Source organism: Fringilla coelebs (assembly GCF_963513975.1).
Source record: "Fringilla coelebs genome assembly, chromosome: 7".
Classification (NCBI taxonomy): domain Eukaryota; kingdom Metazoa; phylum Chordata; class Aves; order Passeriformes; family Fringillidae; genus Fringilla; species Fringilla coelebs.
The window spans coordinates 9,689,709-9,706,156 of NC_140035.1; the positions used below are offsets into that span (position 1 = coordinate 9,689,709).

A 16,448-nucleotide genomic window follows, 5' to 3' on the forward strand; every position below is an offset into this window, starting at 1 on the left:
TTAGTATAGTCTATTTATGGGAATGCAAGGACAGAAGATGTACAGGTTGAAGCTACATCTGGAGATGATCATATATACTGCAGTATAGTAACAACAACATGGGACAGCAAGTAGTCACCTCACAACAGTACACATGAGTGATTGGACTTACAAAGGAAATATTTACAAACCTGCCTTTACAAACCAACATTGTGTGCATACAAAATGAAATCTGCAATAAAACTGAAGATACATTTAAGGCAGACCATCAATACACTGAAATAATTAAGGCTGTGGAATTACTTTGCACCTTGAAAATGCTGAGCTGTTAGCAATACTGTTTCTTTTTCCCTCCTTCGGTGGATTGTTGCTAGGATTGAAAAGCATCAATACGTTCCAACTGTTTGCTCTTATCTCGGTGAATAAGTCTGAGATTGATTGATTTTTTTTTTTTTTTTTGCACTTGCTATTGCATTTGCTTTCCAAAAGTTTTCAGCAAATTGACCTCAGTGGCAGAGCAGTGTTGAACAGTTTGGTAGAAAGAGAAGTAAAAGCACCAGCATCAGAAGTTGGACATGAAGGTGAAATATGGCTTGAGTAGAGAAGATGTTGGTTTTTCACTAGCTCCATAACAAAGACTACAGTTACAGCAAACATTCAGCATCCTGACGCTATGGAAACACTCAGCACTATACAGATCCCAGAACGAGAGTACATCACTTGATGGCAGTGTGCAGTCAGCCTAGTAAAATGGGATTTGACTTTGTTTCCTTGGGAAAGCACCATTTTCTGATGGGACATGAGTGAATGAGCTCAAAAATAAACCCAAGCCCTGTGTTAGAGGAGAATCCACCTCTGCTGGGAAAGGAACAAGAACAAAAACAGGTAGTGAGCCCCTGTGCATGTAAGTTTTCTGCTAGACCTTTATGTGCACAGAGAAGCCTTTACATCTGTCTCTGAAGTTTATATTATCCTTGGTTACTTGACACAGTCCCCTCATGGCAAGGTCATTAAAATAGGTTTATATATAATCAGGTTATAATGAGTGGTTCTGCATTCAGCCTTTATGCACAGTATTTGTAACACAGGCCTAATAGCATTGTCAGAAATGCCAGTGAACTCCACTGAAGCCACAGCCTCAGGGGCAGTTGAGGGCACAGACTTTGTCTCAGCATTAACTTAGAAGTAAAAAGACACATGTTACTGAAAAAAAAAAAATCCATAGTCTTTCCAAAAGAAAAGGCAGTAAGACTAAATGAAACTTGTTGGCATCACTGAGAAGAGAGAGACGTTATAAACTGGATTGCTTTAAAATACTGAAGTCTATGGCCCTGGGCTGGCTGTGTGTCACCCCAACAGTGCCATGCACAGGGGGCCTGGCAGCCTGGGGGTGCGTGGGGCCTCCCCCAGGGCAGCCACACCTGATGGGGGCTGACAGTTTCCACTGGCCAGCAGAATTCCTGCCCTGGCCTGGCTGCTCCAAGTGGAGCAGAGAGAGAGGTGAGTTAACTTCTCATTGCACATTCATTAAATGAAGCCATCTTAAGGAGCCCCCAATGTCACCACATCCTCTGGGCTCTGTGTCACCAGCACCTTTGCTGCTGCCCTCCTGTCACCCAGCACCTGGGGACACCGTGAGCCACATTTTGATGTCAGAGCAGGGTAAGAGCTCTGTGGAGATGTCTGATGGCAGTGGCTGTGTGCGCAGTGCCACTCCACACAGAGCTTGTGGTGCACTGTGGTCAGTATTCCTGTTGGTCATCCTGGATGGTTGGAAGCTGCTGGAGAAGCTAAAGGGTGCAGCTACAACCACACTTTCAGGCCATCTTGGGAACACAGGAAGAGGTGTTCTAACATGAATATGGAAAAAGCAAAACCACAAAAGAAAATAACTCCAGAACATTCAACATCTTCAGAATTCAGCACCTCCAGCTCTCTCAACAAGGAGTCTTTTTTGAATTTGAGCACTAGTACCTAATCATATGTCGTCTCTCTTTCAGCCTTTTGGGTTTTCTTTTCTGTTATTTGATAGCAATGAGAGGCTTAAATATTACCTTAAACAGTCCAGCTTTTTCCCCCTGTGCATTCAAAGGGTCTGCTGTTGTAGTTTGACATATGAATGCAGGATGTAGAAAACAAAATGCTAAATAACTCCAAATTTCACGTGATGCACGAGAATTTGTTTGTATTAATGCCAAGCAGAAAGCCTGTGGTTCAAACTGTACCCATGGGTGTAATAAAAACTGTGGGTTTTACAGACCACACTTCCACAAACATGTTTTTAAGGGCAGCACAATCACAGCACAAAGAGCCAGCTTTGACAAATAGGAAGAATTACAGACAGTCCTGTAGTGAGAAAGTACCTGAGGCTGGTGGTAATTAGAGACCCCCCTTGACTGCTGTCTGTATTCAGTTGCTAAGAAATTGCAGACTTTGCACCATTGCTCAGGATGAGAGTCTGGTCTTTATCTAAGAGGTGCTGCTGGATTGCTTAGAAAATCAGCTGCTGCTCTCTCTCTGAGAGAAACTGAGATAGGTTCTAGATGATTTTCAAAAAGCTTAACCTTCTGTTAACACTTGTCTCTTTCAAACCTTTCCACACTCCCTCCCTGTATTAGATCTCTCACAGAGCTGCTGCTGACTCTGCTGAGGTGTCTTTTGCCCGTGGCTTCCCCATCTCAAGGGCTGTTCTTTGTTGCACGCACTTAGTTCGAGCACTGAGGGTTTTTGCTGTGCCTCTTCTCCACTAACAAAATTCTGACCACTCTGGTTTAGTGATAGAGCAAGCACAAAGAGAAGGGGGAGGTCTCCACCCTGCTGTGAAAGAGAGCTTGGAGGTGGATGAAAAAAGGGCTATCAGAGCCCCGAGAATTTAACAGTACTTGCAGGGTATCTCCAGCACCTACTGGCAGAGACAGCGCTTGCTCCTGCTGGCTCACAGTGCAGTTACTCAGATGGCAAATGAGATTTGACTCTCTCCCTTACCAGAGAGTCTGTATGAGCACACGTGGTCAGATCAAGCCCTTTTCCTTAGGAAAACCTTTGGTAACAACTGCCATTTCCCATTACAGACACACAAATGGTACTCAGCACCAAGACAAAGTCCCCACATGCCAGGGGAAAAAAATCTCTTTGATTGTAACCCCACAAGGCTGTAGAGCTTTGTGGTGTGGCGGTAGGATGGGGAAGCCCCAGATGGTTTCCCCTTCCAGTCCCATTTCTGGAAAGGAAGATTTGGCCAACCTACAAACTGCTGATTTGTCACTGCAGACTCCCTATGTTGGTTATACTTAAGGCTGGCCCTGTCACTGTAACATCAATATGATGATGTTGCAACTTGGCTTGCAAGAGAGAAATGTTTTAATTGTGAATATTATTTTTTTATTACAAATTAGGCTTTGGATGGTTGGACATAAAAATATCCTCATGAATGCTTTGGTTATGAGGTGCTAATGGTGGCTGAGAGATATTTACAAGTTTGGAAATGAAACAAATGACATGCTTTAAACACTGAAAACGATTTTCAAGCTGTAAGCACAAGAATGAACTCACCACTCCTACTGCACTCTGAAAGGCTTAGATGGACTTTGGGCCAAGCAATTCTGAAGCTAGAAATGAACAGGATCCTTTATATTTATATATATTTATATCTATGATACAATATATGTATACTGAAAACCTGTGATAGAAAAAATTGTCTTCATCACCATCGTCATCTAGTTTACAGATACTGCAAAAATTGGACTCTGCCTTTTCTCAATGCACAGGTTTTGCAAAAGATTTCTGTACAATGTGTATAAAATGCTTTTAAAAAACCCACCATAGTCCCATTGTGCTTAATCAGAACCAGCTGTATGCTCCAGTGAATTCATTGCCATAATTGTAGCTCTGAAAGGTGCTGCACGTTGACCTAACACAGCAGAAAGCCCAAGGAGGGGCTTAATGGAGGATTTTGGTCTGAGCACTACCACGCAATACGAGTGTACCTAAGCCACGCCACCATGGGAGCTGATCCAGCAGTGACTAGAGCCTGATCTTGCATGTCCTATGCAGGCAAAGTCCCCACTGAAATCATGGCAGACCTGGGCATATGGGGCATGAGAAATCTGACTGATAACCTGGAGCAGGCTTGCAATGATTTCAGCAAAAACTGACCGGTCCAGTTCTGCAGTACGTACTAAGGTCAGCCTGGTCTCACTCCCCCCCACTATCCTACTTCTAGTCTTTTGTACATTTTGAATTCAGTTCAGCAAGATCAAGAGGATTTCTTATAAGGCTGCCTCACAAAGATTAAGGCAACTGCAATTTTGGCTCTCATTCCCAGTTGGTGTTTGCTTCCTGCAGTCCTTTTTTGGCAGTGGATGTGTCCCTCACGTGTCCCGAGAGAGGGAGCGTGTCCCTGCTGCTGTCACCCCCTTCGCCTTGGTCCCATTGCCGCGTCTGCAGTGATTCCCACCCTGCAGCTGGTGAAGTGCAAACGCCGACATGGGATATGTACAGATGGATCCGCGCGCTCCTGGCACAGGCTCAGGACCAGCAGCATAGGATCCCGTGGATGGAGGCACTATGTGCCTGGGCTCATCCTGCTCAACAGGAAGCTCTTGACGCTGGGCACCGGGTGCACGTCGTACTGGTGCCTGCGGCGCTCGATGAAGGACGCCAAGCGGGAGGTGTCCAGGGGGATCTTGGAATAGCTGCCATTGTGCGGCTGCAGCCACGGATGCTGTAAACAAGTGGCTGCTGTTGGCCTTCTCCTGAAGTCTTCCTGGAGGATAACGTTGATGAAATCCCTGGCGGCGTGGCTCACATCGGAGAAGTACTCGTGTGGGAAGCTGAAATCCACTCTACACACATTGATACAAGTCTCCTCTTTGCTTTCATCCAGGAATGGAGAGACACCACTTAACATGACGTAGGTGAGGACCCCAATGCTCCAGATATCCGTGCTCAGGGAGACAGGAAGGCCTTGGATAACTTCAGGGGCTGCAAACTCCGGGTTTCCAAGGAGGTGGTGGACATGGTAATGACCTGTGATCTGGACCGCATCTTCCAAATCAATGATCTTGACACGAGGCACTGGGATTCTCAAATCAATGAGCAGATTTTCTGGCTGTTGAAAAGACAATGAAATAAACTTAATTGTAACTATATTTGGTAAATAAAATGTGTAGAATTCATGTAGGCTTAATAGCTCATCAAAACTTGCATTTAATCACATGTGCAAGGGAGAGATCAGGAGAGTAAATGATAAGGAACCAGCTCAGCTGCTGTTTGCTCTAAATTAAGATCAATGCTGCAGTCGCAATGACAAGATCCTCCTTTGCACTAGAGCAGCACACAAAGTGCAGGGATTTTGCACTTTGTCCCAAATACTTACAGTTTATTATCCCAAATGAATCTCTGCAGATTAAGAGCACTGACAGATTTTTAAATTTTGATAAGACATATATAAATCTGATCAGTTTATTTAGATTCCATTTGTTCAGATGACAGCTGGTTAAGAAAGTGTGCAGCAGAAATGTTTCTCATGAAGTAAATGTTCAATTTTGCACCCACTACCCTGGGACGGACTGGTGTGTGCCATTACTGTTGCTGTCAATTGACATGGAGTTCCCCCTACACAGTCATACTTTCCAAGCCAGTGTAAAATTACATTTAATCCCAATTGGTTTTCTCTCTGTTTTAGCAGCTCTATTTAAGGTCTCTCTCTCAGTGAGAGATACTGAGCATTGCCTATCCACACTCTTCTGGGGACTTAACATGGACTATCCTTCCTTTGTTGGCTCTAACATGATTTCTGAATTTACTTCTTGCACCCTTCTAGATAATTTTTTCTCTCCTTTATCTTCATGCATATTTTACTGCTGCCTCATGGCAAATATATATATATATATATATATATATATATATATATATATATATTTATTTATTTATTTATATAAAGCAAAGTTAACTACATGGCTGTTCCAGTCTCTCCATTTGCTCTTCTCTTGTGCAGTCTCCATTCACAAAATCAACACATCCTTGAGCAGGATCCTGGGACAACACAGTTCATGGACAGGTCTGCTGTCACTACCAGTGCATCTCCTGCTTCCCACTTAGCAACAGAACGTGCTTTATTTAGCGTCCCTCACAGGGGAACTGCAGATAGGTCACAGAAAATTAGCTTCCCACCTTGTTTCTTTGTTTATGATTAAACAGAGAATTCATTGCAGTTTCTTACCTCAGTTATACCTACTTTTTGACAGGTCATATAAATAGAGCAAAAAATACAAACAATTGTATAGAAAGAGACCAAGATGATTCAGCCTTTTGTGTCTAATTCTTATATAAGGTCCTGTACAAATGGAATTGTAGGGGTAGAGGCAGCAGAAGAATGAAAGTGTCACTTCATCTGACATGGCTGGGGCTTAAAGAGATGAGAATAAATCTCCCTGAAGCTGGATTGTCCACTATATAAGAAAGTTAAATCCATTCCTCATTCCCCATTTTCAATTGTCATTTAAGTGTACAAAGTGTTATAGATTATCTGATATCCCTGGCAACCAGAATCAGTGTTGCAGATCACAAAATTTGAAACACTTATCACAATTTCAATGGCTAATTTTCTGTCATCCAAGGTAACTGGGATGCTGGGGAGGAGGGAGTACAATGCCAAATCCAGGATAGTACAGTGCCTCCTGCCATGTGTGCTCACAAAAGCAGGTACAAGCTGTACTAGTCTGAGTGTGACGTCAGAGAATACCCCAGTTTCTTCTCCACAGTGCAACTTGTCCTTTGTTCTTCCTCTGAACCCTTCCCTGGGTGTATTTCCCACCCAGTTCCCCTCTCAGGCTGTCCAGAACAATGTAGTGTGCTGCTTTCCTTTTCCTTTGCCCCTGCCAGCCTGGCACAAGCCAGCTCTGCTCTGGAAAGTTGGTGGCTGAGGTGATAGAGTGTGAGCCCAAACCAAACTCCATAGAATTATTCATAGTTTCCCTTCAGACAGGTGCTAGTGACATCTCACTCTTTGACATCCTCCTTCCCCATCATTAAATCCAGAAACCCCTTGAGAACAAGCCAGGGAATTAAGGGAAAAGGTGCATTTCTTGTCTGAAGGCAGAGACCTGGTGCTGCAGGTCAGTAACTCCTTTCTCTGATCAACAGCTTGTCCATTTAGTGATCATCTCCATAGGGTATGGGCTGCACCTCCTCCCTGTGTGTACAGCTGGGAACTCTCTGTTCCAGGGCACAGAAGAACAGCATCATTCTCATTTGTTCCTACCTTTATATCCAAGTGAGCCACTCTGCAGTTGTGGAGATACTGCAAGGCTTCCATTGTGTCTCTTATATAGAAGGCCACCTTCTCCTCCATAAGTTCATCGTGGTTCATCAAATAGTCTAAGAGACGACCGTCATCCATCCTGCAAACAAACCAAACTCTGTGCATGAAACATCACATGGCATCTCTAGGAACAGTGAATATCTGAAAACAAAAGTGCAACAGAAACTTTGTGACCTAAAAAAGGGAGGAAAATAAAATGCAAGATCTGACGAGTATTTAATGATATCTCAAGATACTGCAGACCATGGAAGTGGTAGAATGATTATTCCTCAATTGTTATCTCCAGTCCTTGACAAATTTAGCAACAGTCTTAAAGTAAACTCATTTGCTTAAGGATAGATTCAATAGACAGAGACAATCCCTTTGGAAACAGAACTTCTTAATTATTTGGATACATCTATTTATTTATAGAGCTGGTTACATAATTGCAGGAAAAAAATCATTGACACTTTCAGCTGGTAATATTTTCTGTGGGAAAACGAACCCAATAAAAGTTTTCCACCTAGTTTATCTGTACAAACAAACAATGAAATAGCCCAAATATACTTTGTTGGATATACCGTAGCAAAGCATTTTGGAGTTTGGTTGCTGTTTCTTCTTATGGGACAAGCATGGCTGCTACACAGGTCTTTTCACCAAAAAGCATTAGAATGATGAAGACTTTGATCTAGCTGAAACACCTTTACTCAAATGTAAAAAGTGGACAAAACTGCCCGAGTAGGCAGTTTGATACTTTCAGTGGCACAAATTACCCGAGCTTCACCCAAGTAGACAGTAGTTTTATTTGTCCCTCCTAATCTTACTTTCTGTAAAGAAAAGGCAGTGGAAACTCTGCAGAAAATGGCTATTTCATTTAACATCTCAATCCATAAAATCTTGTTCCTGCTGAACTCAGGGTGATCTTTATGCTTGGCTTTAATAGGGCTATGATTCCTACCCAGACACTTAAATCCAAGCTCCGTGTACTTACAGTTCCAAAACTAAGATGTAAGAAGTGGGAGACTCATAGGTATCGTGGATAGTGATGTACTGAGGATGCTGTAAGTGTTGTAACAAAGCTGCTTCATGTGCTGCCTGCTCTTTCTTTTTCATTTTTTTACTAATGAATTTTACAGCAACATCTTTCCGGGTGGCTTTGTGGACACATTTCTTTACTATGGAGAATCGACCCCTGAAATTATAAAGAAAACAAAATAATGAGGTTCATGAATAAATCTTGCCTAGTTTTTAGCACAATGACAGAGGGATTTTTGAAGTGGTTTTTTTTTTTTTGATTCATCACATTAATATTTCACAAGGCATCAGATTTAACAAGTTGTTCATAACCTTTCCCAGCAAAGGCCCTCCATCTCTTACCCTGGGTGTAGAGGTTCTTTGGGGATTAGCAAACACTGAGAGCAAATGGTGTCATTTTGCTTTTTGCAGCCACACTGATATCCTCTAACAACCTCCCCTGGGTTCAATTTGCTGCCACTTTTACAGGTTCTATCTCCTCTTATTTTAGCTGTGGGTCTCCCTCTCCAGCTGCTTTATTAAAGAGACCAAACCTTCTCAAACTAAAAGAAAACCCATGTTAAATAATCACTGACTTACCATTTTGTCTCATTTTTTCAGACACACAGTAAGAAATTAAGAAAAAAGCTATCAGCATTTAGGAACCTCCTACAGACCATAGTACAATTCCTGAAAGTAAAACTACCCAGTGAAACCATGTGCTGAACTTGAGCTCTTAGTAATACATCCCAGTTTTCTACAGAACCAGAGTGACCCCTGTCCTTTCAGCCCCAGAATTGTCTCTGACATCTGAGCTGAAGAAATAATTGCATTAACCTGAATTATTTGCATGCCCGTTATCTGTTATCTGTGGAGAGCACGAAGGCCTGACAACATGTGCAGCTCCTATTTAGGCTCTGTTCAACTCACCCTCCCATTTAGCAAAGATAAGTCAGTCATAACACATGCCCAAGTGTTTTGGCAAACTCAGTCTTTGAGGTTAAGCTTATCCAGAACCAGTAAATCATCATGACTTCAAAACAGGACCTCAAATCTGAGATGACAGAGAAGATACCAACTGCCAGAGAGCTGGCTGCCTAATTGCTCGCCAGTTTGCCAATCTGCAATTCTCAAATCAGAACTTATCTTGAAAAACGTAATTTATTCTGTATTTTCATCAGTATCTGATAGGCAATGCTCTTTGACAAGAGCAGCAGTTTTCAAGCTAACTACAAATGTAACCTAAACTCCTCACCAAGGAAAAAGCTTCAAGCCATTGTTTGAGTATTTTATTGCAGTGATAAGCAGGTTTAGTATTACCTCCCAATCTCATGCAGCTCTGCATAGGCAAGGTCAAAGTTTTCCTTCCATGAAATAGTGGCACCATCGGCAGCAGAGTCTTTGAGAGAACAAAAAACATTCAAGAAGGTATAAAGACAGTTTGGTGTGGACTATAAACAGCATATTTGAAAATTATGTGAGACTTTATTATTAAGACAGGAAACATTACTACTAGGAGTCCAGTTTCATACTGCTCAGGCACAGCTCCAGTGAGTTGGACTACTAAATGCCAGGGCTCCCTGGGGGAAGGTATGGATAAAGGGGACACAAATCTGTCCTTGCAGTTTTGGGCTGAAAAGGGCCACAGAGGTGGGGGTAGAGCTGTGTTGTGTGAGCTCTTGCTCCTTCCAGCACCAGCTGTCCAAGCCAGTCACAGACCTAGCTGCACACCAGGGCTGCTAAAACAGGGGGGAAAGTGGGGTCTGCTCACAGCACTTGAGAGGGAGCTGTGCCCCAAATTGCTGCAGCACTGAATGTTGAGAATTGCCTCCATCACAGCATTCCCATTCCAGCTGCATTGCTCAAGGAGGGATATTTAGCAAGTGGAATTGCAGCCCCCAACTGGGCTGCCCAGCAGAAGCTGCAGCTGTTGCTAACATTGCTGGAAAGCCAGAACAGACATCAGCCAGGACATGGAGCCCACTGGGCAGAGATAAAGACTAGAAATAGTTTGAGATAGAAAGCAGGGACCTGCTCAGAATCTTCAACAGCCTCTGTGGCAGAGGCAGACTCTGAGCCTGGATGGAGGTGAAGACAAGAAAATCCTTTCTGGGGGCAGCAGCTAGCTCTGAGCGTCTCCCAGGCTTTTTCTTACATCCCTAGTTGGTGCAGGATCCCTGCTTTTATAAGGACCCATCAAAACAAAGCCCACAGAGCTCAGGTGGGTTCCTGTGCCTCAACCCTCCCTGCCGCGCGCACTCACCGTACTCCGGGAGCCGCACGAACTCGGACGGCTCGCTGGGCAGGCTGATCCCCCAGGGGTTGCTGGCACTCACTCGGAACTGGTACTGGCAGCCCGGGGACAGGTCCTCAATGACCAGGTACGTGTCCAAAGTTGAGGCTACTGATTGCTGCCAGACCTGTGAGCCTGTTGGACAGAGGGAGAGAAGGGGAGCTGAGGGAAGCACTCACTGTGTGAGCTCAGGGCTGAGGCTTTCTCTGCCCAGCTTAGGCAGTACCCTGGGAGGGCAAAATCAACAGGGTTTTTAAGAGTGTTACAGCAGACTGTTAAACCAGAAATGGATCACAAGAAGCTATTTTGTGTTGCAGCCACCTTCCCATCTGGCTAAATGAGAAAAGAAGGAAATGCCCTGCAGTTGACTCAGGATGGTGATGGAAAAAGCTCTAGTACTAGTGCTCTCCAGCACTGTAGCTGTGGCTGTGAGCTACAAGTGATGTCTCAGGGCACTGTGATAAGACAGAAGGGGAGGTCTGGTTTGATGACAGCTCTATTATGAAAGAAACAGTAGCAGAAATACTGCAAAAAACTCCAAAACCTCGGGCAAGGGAGATGAAGCTGAGACAGGGCATCAGTGCAATCCAAATGCTTTTGCAGATGAAGATGTGGTGGCTACAGTGAAAGCTGCAGCTGCAGGAGGAGAACCAGCTTTCTGACACTTAACACAGGCAGCTTGCAGGTGAGCAGAACTGCAGCAAAGAAATGTGTGACTCCGTCATGAGTTTCATGTCCTAGCCACTGTGTCTCATCAAACCTAACCACTGCCTAACCTGTGACAACCAAAGGACCAGTACTTTCTCATCTGTACAGGATTAGAGAACAGAAAAGGACCCCTGGAACACAGAGCCCTGTCACAGATGAAGATTTCTTCAAGAATACATAAAATTTAATCTTATTTAATTAAGTTCAGGGCATTTTACCCCTACGTTATTTAACATGACCCAATTATTTTATGTGTCCTGTGGACGGATTCTGATTTCCAGGTTTCACAAGGTCATGATTAGTTTTACAAGAGTCAGTTTTACCTTTGAAGTGGGAGGAATACTGAAAACACTGCTGGGGTATTTTTTATGTTTATTTTGGTAGTTGTTCTTATAACCAAGAATAAAAGGAGCTTTTATTCTTTTACAAAAATGCCAGGTACTGATGGCACAGGGAGGGTCAAGATAAAATATTCACTAGGAGAAGGCATTAATATGATGAGTGATTAGTTTTGCACACTTACTAAAATAGGGTAGGATTTTTTGAAGGATGAAGGGAGAAAAACAGAGGCCATATGCCTAAGGCAAGGTTTACTGCCCAGGGACCCTCACACCTTTTCAGGAGGAATGCAAAAAGGGTTGTGAATCATTTCAAATGCCCTTTTTAAGAGCATGTGCCTGTGCATATTGGGCAAACAGTGCATTTAATATCTAGCTAATCCTTCAGGGGAAATGGATGGTTGGATTTAACAAAAATGGCTTTCAGAGTTGAGCTTGAAAACTATGCAGGGATCTGCAACTTCATCTAGATCAAAAAAATAATGAGGTTGATTTGGTTTTGCATTTCAGGGAAGCACCCACCAGAAAGAACGGTGGTAAAATGCAAATGATAAAAAGATGCCCTAGTCATGGATATGTTTTAGCTTAGCACACTTTACTTGTTGTAAGGGACCAGAGGAAACAGAAAGGTCTGAAATATATGAGAGGCTGGACTAGATGATAGAAGGGCTTCTTTCTGCCTTAGACTTTGAGATCTGTAAGCTACAATTAGTGGCACACCAGTGGTGACAAGAATGCTTTTGGGACCTGTTGTGTCATAAAGGAAACTTACCTTGTTCTCAGTCTCACAGCCAGCAAGCACAGCTCACACACTTACCTTCTTCTCTGTACTCCACTGTGTAGCCTGAAATGGTGCAATTGCCTGTACTGGTTGGGGGTAGCCAGCGCAGGATCACAGAGGTGCAGCTTCTCTCCTGAGCAATGGGGCGGTTTGGGGCAGCTGGCACACCTTGGGAAGAGGAAACAACACCAAATCCAGCATCACATCAATAAGTTCTAGTGCTTTATTCTGAAGATTGGGTGTATCAGGTGCATCAGGTCACTAGAGGACAGCTGCACCTTGTAGAGGGTTTTAACTAAGCAGCAGGTGAGGAGTCAGCTACCATTGAATACCCAAAGATGACACAAGCAAGGCATTCAGGATTCTTCCGTGTCTAGGGTGCTTTGTGTGCTTGGGACCAGACTGACAAACGACCAGTAATCCTTCTGTGCTTTGCTTAGGGCTCCCTTCAGCACAGGAGTAGTTAGTGCAGCCACTGACTTGCTTGGATAAATTGGGGAAATTGGATCTCCAGGGTGGTTTGTGAGACCAAATAAATCAACTTTTAAATGCTTGTGACATTGCTGCATCTGTAACTCTCCAGTTAGACATTCATCTCTGGACCATCCCCTTCAACACAGCTGGCACCTCATCTCTAGTGCTAACAAATCCCTTCTCAGAGCTGGAGGCAATGAGCATCAACTCATCATTTCATATTCATTCCAATTAGATGGGTCACTAATTACAGTGCTGAGAATTCATGCTTGGACACATGTCTCCAAGTTGAATCCCTGAAGAACAGTTTCACCCAGGCTAAATCTTACTCTCACCTCCTTCGTCCCCTGAAGAGAAGGGGACGCAGAACATCAGTGGAACTGGATCTCAGTTCCTCCCATTCCAGGCAGAATCTGAAGCCCAGACCTTCCTGCAGTCAGTTGGGGCATCATTCCCCCAGAGACTTGGCTGCCCAAGGGAGCTGAGCTTCCCCTGGCTGACCTTCCTGAGCTCCTGGAAGCAGCACTAGGAGCAGGATGCAGGAGCTGAACCCGTGCCAGTGCATTTTCATTTCCCAAATGTGATGTTTATGGTCAGATGACTTAATCAAGCACAAGGAGTATGCAAAGCCTTCAGCCATCAGTGGGAGTTGTGGCTGAGGAATGGTGGTATGACTTTAACATCTCAATTCACCTGGCACAGCTCCACATCTGGCTGCCTCTGCATGGGCTGTTCCTGTGTGCTGCCAGCCCCCAAGGGACCACACAGAGGAAAAATCCCGTGTGTTAAGGTCAGATGTGCTACCTTGGACTTTGATGGTTGCAGAGGTTGACGCGGTTCCGTGTTCATTGGTTGCCACACAGGTGTAGATGCCGCTGTCCTGAGGCATCAGGTTGCAGATCTTCAAGGTGAGCTCTCCTGAGTCACTGTGGATGCAGGAAGCCCAAGTTATAAAACACTGCTTCACTTGCTAATGGTCCTGCCTCACTGCAAACAGATGCGCACACAAGTCCTGTTAACTCATTTGAAGGAACATCCCTCTGTCAATTTGATGCCCAAGTACAACCCCTTCAAATGTTAGGATCTGTCTGTTAATGAAACCTTTGAGCAAACCTTTGGTCCAAATTGCCTGCCAGGCAAATCCTCATGTCTGTTGTGGTCTATGAAGAGATGTGAGGGATCACTCAAGCAGCAAGCAGTCCAGGAGTTAAACATTGCCTGTCCAGAGCTGGATGCTTAGACTTGATATATCTGGAAAGATTTACCCCTGAAGATCTTTCCTATCATGGGAGATGGTAAGCTACTGTGCCTCTGCAGTGAAGTCCAACACACACCAGACAAACTGGGCTTCCCACAGATACAGAAAGCAGTCACACAGCACAGGGTGACATTTCCAGGGAGCTTCAGGCCCCTGGAGCATGTGCCATTGATCTGACACTGCTGCCAGGGCCCCAGTTGGAAAACTGAATATCTCATAGCAGCCAGGGATAAAGAGCACAGCACTGACTTTGTGAGACACACTCAGTCTTTGGGCCAATCTGAGAAAATAAACAGCTCTGTGCAGTCTCATGAATTTATAGCAGGTCTGTTCACAGTCACTGCTGTTTGCACACTTCAGTCTCCAATATGCAATTTGAGGGAGCTGGCCTGAATTAAAGGATTTTGCTTGTGTAACTGGAGACCCAGCTTAGAGCCAACAATAAGTTCCCTTGATGGCAAAATTAGGCTAGTTCTTGAATGCTTAATCTGTCGGGTACTGCAGAAGGACATGGTTGCTGGGATAACTGTCTAGACTCTGCAGCTTCTGCTGGTCTGACTGTGCTGGTTTAAAACAGGACAGAAATATCCCTCTCTCTGAAACCCACACACTCGTGCCAGCAAGATTTGTAAGAGCCACTGATCTGCAGGGCCTCTGCTTGGCAGGCAGTGTCTTCCCTGGAAAGATTATTTGAGTAACAAGACAATACAAGTGCTGATAGTGCACAGGGAGACGACAGGAAGAGGACTGTGATGAAAACCAGAACCCTGTATGGGAATATCCCCCCTTTCCAAGCCCAGACAGAGGCTGAAGATAAGGCACTAGGAGATCTACTGAACAATATCTAAAGACAATTTTGGATGCTCTGGGCAGCTGCACAAGCCAATGGTCTCTGAAGGAAGCTCTTCATCAGATGTAAGGGTTTTTTTTTTTTATTGAACATGTAAAATCCCTTCTCTCTTACTGTTCTTTTTTCACTTTCAGTGACTTTGTACTCCCTGGATTCATTTCAGCCTGTGCCAGAAATGCTGAAAAGTTGAAATGAAAGATTGCCTCCTGGAGATTTCCACTGCAGTTTGCCCCAAATTTCTTATATAAGCTGCAGATGAGCATCCAGCAGCAGGCTGTTACCTGACCTGAATTCAACTCCAGATCTTTCTGAATCTTCCCAGTCGTAAAGACAGTTTTCCTCTCTGCTAGCCAAGCCAGGAACATTATGACAAGAATCTTTCTGTCCAAGCCAGATGTAGCCTTCTCAGAGCACATCTGGGCTTTTTTAGGAACAGCTGAGGAAAGGCTCAGGAAAACTGCAACCCCACCACTGCCAATAAGATGAGAAAATGCCCAGTGATAGGGGTACTGCAAGCTGGTGAGGGCTTGCTCTGCTTGACTCCCAAAGGAGATCAAGGCATCAAACTCAAGCAGAGAAGCCCCAGCAGAGGTAATGCTACCCAAATGAATGGGTTGTAAATATTCTGGCTTCTGGCTTGCAGCTGGCTCAGGAAGTCAACGGGAGCAAGCCCACGTCTGCCAGCAGTACTTTGTGGATATACCCTACATCGGCTTGGGAAACAAATGCAACTACCCCAGCCCTAAAGCCTGACCCTTTCCAGCCAATGTTTGCCACACTGATGTGCTGACATGCCATGCCACCCTTAATTAACTGCATCCTAATGAGTCTTGTAGGCAGGCTGGTGCCATATTTGAGGGTAACACAACCATCAGGACCAGCTATGTTGGGATCCACAGGCAGGACCTTACCAGGATGACACGGTGTAAGTGGCAGTGCTGTTGTCATTGTCAAGAATGTTTTGGTCTGGTCCTTTCCAGGTTATAGTTGGTTTGGGTCGCCCACAGACTTTGCACTGCAGCATCACTGTGTCCCCAAGCAGGCAGGTGATGTCCACTAATGGCACGAGAAACTCTGGAGCCACTGTAAAAAAAACCATGGGGACACTCAAACACCTCTGTTAATCTTCAGGTGAGGATGTCTAGAGTCATACAAGGCTAGAGAATACATTATAGGATGAACTATGGGACCTGGATCCCAAGCAGCTGGGAGTCCTTGGATTGTGTCCTTGAAACTACCCTCCAGTAAAATCCAGCTGTCTATAGCTCAGAGAAGGAGGTAGAGGGGAGCATCCATCCCCCAGCCCTGTGCTCTGGCAGGTGGATGAGATTGTGAGAGGGCAGGTTTGGGGTGTTCAGCCTGGCCTGTGGCCCCAGGTTGTCTGAGCCCAGCAGCCAGCAGGAAGCCTGCTTTGTCTGGGGACTGAACAGCAGAGAGCTGCCTTTGCTGC

General features: G+C 44.6%; 1 protein-coding gene across 1 annotated transcript in view; it reads right to left on the minus strand.

Moving 5' to 3' along the window:
* Positions 1-25: 25 nt before the first annotated feature.
* The window catches only part of KALRN (kalirin RhoGEF kinase), a 464,835-nt gene continuing 448,412 nt past the window's right edge, over positions 26-16,448 (minus strand). Inside the window, exons 54-61 of the mRNA XM_084209314.1 lie at positions 15,910-16,081; positions 13,695-13,816; positions 12,453-12,584; positions 10,560-10,724; positions 9,617-9,695; positions 8,274-8,474; positions 7,244-7,382; positions 26-5,089 (exon numbers count right to left, since the gene is read on the minus strand). Of these exons, the coding sequence (XP_084065440.1) occupies positions 4,544-5,089; positions 7,244-7,382; positions 8,274-8,474; positions 9,617-9,695; positions 10,560-10,724; positions 12,453-12,584; positions 13,695-13,816; positions 15,910-16,081 (1,556 nt within the window). The 3' untranslated portion in view covers positions 26-4,543. The remainder of the gene's footprint in view (positions 5,090-7,243; positions 7,383-8,273; positions 8,475-9,616; positions 9,696-10,559; positions 10,725-12,452; positions 12,585-13,694; positions 13,817-15,909; positions 16,082-16,448) is intronic.